Source organism: Humulus lupulus, chromosome 5, assembly GCF_963169125.1.
Source record: "Humulus lupulus chromosome 5, drHumLupu1.1, whole genome shotgun sequence".
Lineage (NCBI taxonomy): Eukaryota > Viridiplantae > Streptophyta > Magnoliopsida > Rosales > Cannabaceae > Humulus > Humulus lupulus.
This window is the reverse complement of record NC_084797.1, coordinates 44,543,699-44,547,866: the sequence shown is the minus strand read 5'-3', so window position 1 is coordinate 44,547,866 and position 4,168 is coordinate 44,543,699. Positions and strand designations below refer to the sequence as shown.

At 37.5% G+C, this 4,168-nt stretch overlaps 1 protein-coding gene across 1 annotated transcript; it reads right to left on the bottom strand.

Annotated features, from left to right (window-relative positions):
• Window positions 1–1,316: 1,316 nt before the first annotated feature.
• On the bottom strand, window positions 1,317–2,445 carry LOC133834793 (dehydration-responsive element-binding protein 1D). Its single transcript, XM_062264547.1, has one exon. It carries the CDS (start codon window positions 2,266–2,268, stop codon window positions 1,585–1,587), a length of 684 nt encoding a protein of 227 aa, XP_062120531.1. The 5' UTR covers window positions 2,269–2,445; the 3' UTR covers window positions 1,317–1,584.
• Window positions 2,446–4,168: the final 1,723 nt, after the last annotated feature.

Sequence of the window (4,168 nt, the reverse complement as noted above, 5' to 3'; positions counted from 1 at the left end):
CAACCATCTACATGCCTGAACTTATTATTTTCCTGTTCGGGCTCTCACATTTTTTGACAAATGGATGAATAATTATACCAGCTATCTGTAAGGAGTGGAACTCAAATAATTTACAATAGGACACTGGAGAGGATAAGTTGAATTCATTCTGTGTTGCGTGGGTAACGAGAATAACTAATGTGATGTTTTTATCTAAGTATGCGTTAACGACTAATGCTAGAATTTTGTTTCTCTCAAAATTTGTACTTCTTAGTGGGAGGGCATTCTTTTTTTCAAAAAGAATATTATGTTTTGATCTGTTCTGATTATGAGTGAGGTGCTTGGCCAAGTTTTTGCTATGTGAACAATGTATAGTGTCAATTTTGTATGTGCTGAATCTGTTGTACAAGAGAACATTAATTTCTGTATATCTTGATCTTCGAGGATCACTTTCTGCTGAGGCAGAACGTGAAAAGATCATGAAAAAAATGGACGAGAGGTTCAACAGTCAATTATTCAATTTAGTATTGTTTTCTCGAACGTTGCCTATCCTGAGAATTTTTTTTTTTTTTTTTTGTATTTATTTTGTGGTTCTACTTTTTAGCTGAACATCTGTCAAGAAGTCTTGTTATTAATCAATTTAATTACCGTGACTTAAAATAATCCTTTGTACGATTGTATATGCAAACTATAGTGTAATTACTGTTTGTTTGTATACTTTGCAAGACTCTTATAACAACTGAGTTCCTTTATAACAGGCAAAAGGAGAACTGTGGAAAACGGTGAATGCTTCTGGATATAAAGATAAGGTTCCAGCCAAAGTTCAAGAAGAGAATGAGATCAAGCTGAAGTCCCTTAAACAGGAATAATTTTCTGCTCTTCAATTAGCAAGCGAGCATATTAAAGAACAGACATAATTAAACTAGTAGACATGTTTACCAAACTAGCTATGTTTATCCAAACAAACTTTATTTAAGATTCAAGTCTCTGAAAATGTTGCTGCAGCACCTTTTTCCATCTCAGGAGGAAAAGTTTTTTTGTGTTGATTATATTTTGGTTCGCTCATGTAAATGTTCTTGTTCTTTTTCTCATTTCATACAAAAAGAACCCTTACTGATGCTGTGTTATTTCATCTATTACTTGCAATTGTCAAAAGTGTTAGGCGTATATAAGGTTCTATTAAATAACATGTGCAATATCTTTGCATGAATTGTACCTTAATGTGATTAGGTAAGTGGGATCTGCCTTAAAATTCTTCCGAATTCCCAATCACCAATTCATTATAATCTGTATTTCCATTGAGGAAGAAGCATTATAGATTGTATAACATTGCCAAAAAAGAGGAACTTTAAATTATTATTATTATTATTATTTATTTTGCTTTCACAACTTTATTATAATTATGATTACTATGGTAAAAGTACCAGTACTAGACAAAAAAATACTAGTACGGTACAAAAATATGCTTCCTAATCCAACTTTGTAACAAGGAAGAGCAATGCTACACATTGCGACTCACTGCTCTTATAATACAACTATCATCAAATCAAAACTATGAATTTATAAGAACACACTCTTTTTACAACGGCACCACACGAAAGGAAACTAAATAGAATAGCTCCACAATGACACGTCAGCACAAACTTCCACGTCATCGCTACTGAAATACCCTTGATCCATATAGTGAGGTGGAGGCAACAGCATCGCCTCCGCCATATTTGTCAGCAAACCGGGCATTCCAAACTCATCATCATCCATGCAGAACGTATTCTCCGACGATGTCTCGGCCGTCGCCGTCGATGTCGATTTTTTCTTTCTCATACTCTCGTCCGCCAAATCCACCGGACGGAACGCCTCGGCGGCCTCGGACGCCGCCTTCTGAATATCCTTTGGGTCCAAAGAAGCCGGAGACGGCAGCTTCCAAGCCGAGTCGGCAAAATTAAGACAAGCCGAGCGACCCCTCAAAGCAATCGCTGCCACGTCATGGGCACGCGCCGCCATCTCAGCGGTGGGAAATGTGCCTAGCCAAATCCTAGTCTTCTTGTTAGGCTCCCTGACCTCGCACACCCACTTACCTGAATTTCTCCTCCTTACGCCACGGTACACCGGGTGACGAGTCTCCTTAAACTTCTTCCGACCAGCTCGCTTCTTGGGATTACTGGAAGCCAAAAGAAGCTCTTCATCGGAGAAATTCATCGGACGACTGGTGAAACTGTCGGAGGGTGACATGGAGTCGGTTGATCCCTCGAATGACCAGAAATCTGAAGTTGAATAGTACAAAGGATCCATGGAATGGAAGACTGAATAAGTACTAGTATAGTAGTAGTAGTGTCTTGAGTAGGAAATCTAGTAGTACTTGTTATTAGTTTTTTTCTAGTTATAAGTATAATGATGATTCGGTTGTTGTTTATATGCATGTAATAAATAATAGGATTATATGTGAGTTTACATTTCAGAATTATTAATTTATGATTGAAAAAGAACACGGAGTAGTTTTTGGATTGGAATGGGAGAGGATGGATGATAAGGAGCCAGGCTGGGAAGTACTGTCCCACGCTTTGGACAAAGAGTTAACGGAGAAGGAGTTAACGTTAGTGCGATGGGAAAGAGAGCCTCACATACTTGGCCAGCTGGATGGAGCCAACTATATTTCCTCAAGTTGTGGGCTTTTGACACGTATGTTACTTGACTATGTATGTCTCTTGGGAAAGTTTTGACTCACTCAAACTGAAGAGTAAGAGAGAGAGAAAGAAGAATATGAAGAATAGAGGTATATCCATGAATCCGTGTGCACGTACTAGTCTTAGTCAAGAGTCGGTCTCACTTTCTGTCATTTCTTATATATTTTATTGAAGCTTCTAAACTCAAGACACTGTTTCCCTTTAAAATATTTATTTATGCTCTACTGTTGTCAAGCAGACGCCACATAATACATATACATTTATTTTGAAAAGTAAATTTCATGCATTCATATTTTTTAATATACGAAAGTAATTTATTATCTCAAATATATAATAATTTTAATTTTTTTGAATAAAAATATTCTTAGTATTCAAATAATTATTCTCTCTCGGTCTAAACTCTCTCTCTAACGTCTCCCATTCTCTCACTCTTTCTTTCATTCTAATTTTGTAGATCTCAAAAATATACCAAAATTTTAAAAAAAAATTATTTGAAACGGATATTTGAGTGAAAAAATATGAATCTCCAAAACTTTCGTCAAATTTCAGTGCAAAATATCAAAATTGCATCGAAAAAGCATCGTTTTGGCAAAAAATTAAGTTTTTATGATTGCATCGCAAAAACATCGAAACACTATGCATCGTTTTGGCCAAAAATCAAGTTTCATGATTGCATCGTAAGAACATTGAAACATCATCGATTTTGCATCGATAAAGCATCGTTTTGGCCAAAAAAAAATCAAGTTTTCATGATTGCATCTCAAGGGCATCGAAACACCATCGATGGTGTTAAGATTCTCTTGCGATGCAATCATGAAAACTTTATTTTTTGCCAAAACGATGTTTTTTTGATGCAAAATCGATGCTCTTGCGATTAAGGTATCTCCTCGCACCGGACTCCTACGGGTCATACTCCTTTCTCCCTGACTTTTGGGAGTGAGGCGATCCTCCCCGTGGAGATTAAGGTATCTTCGCATAGACTCCAGGCATATGACCAGGACTGCAACCACGAGCTACTTTGCGCTTCCCTTGACTTGGTTGATGAAAGACAAGAAGATTCTCAACTCCAGCTCGCACATTACCAGCAAAAAATCACTCGTTATTTCAACTCAAAAGTCAAAAAGCGCGCCTTTAGCATTGGCGACCTGGTCCTTAGGAGAGTTTTCTTAGCCGTTAAGGATCCCAAAGATGGAGTATTGGGACCGAACTGGGAAGGGTCATATCAAATCATCGAGGTCATTAAAGAGGGAACTTACAAATTAGCTCGGCTCGATGGAGGGGCAGTCCCACGAACTTGGAACGCCATCCATTTGAAGAGATATTATCAATAACCCCCTTGTAAGGCCTAAAAGGCCATTTTTTATGTATTAAGCAATGAGAATTAACTTTTCGTTTATGATTGTACATGTTTACAAGTGTAATCTAAAGTAACCACGAAAGACCCATTCCTAGTTACTTGGGGGCATATGGTGCCTGGATATAACCAGGTCGCCTTAAAGACTTAGAAG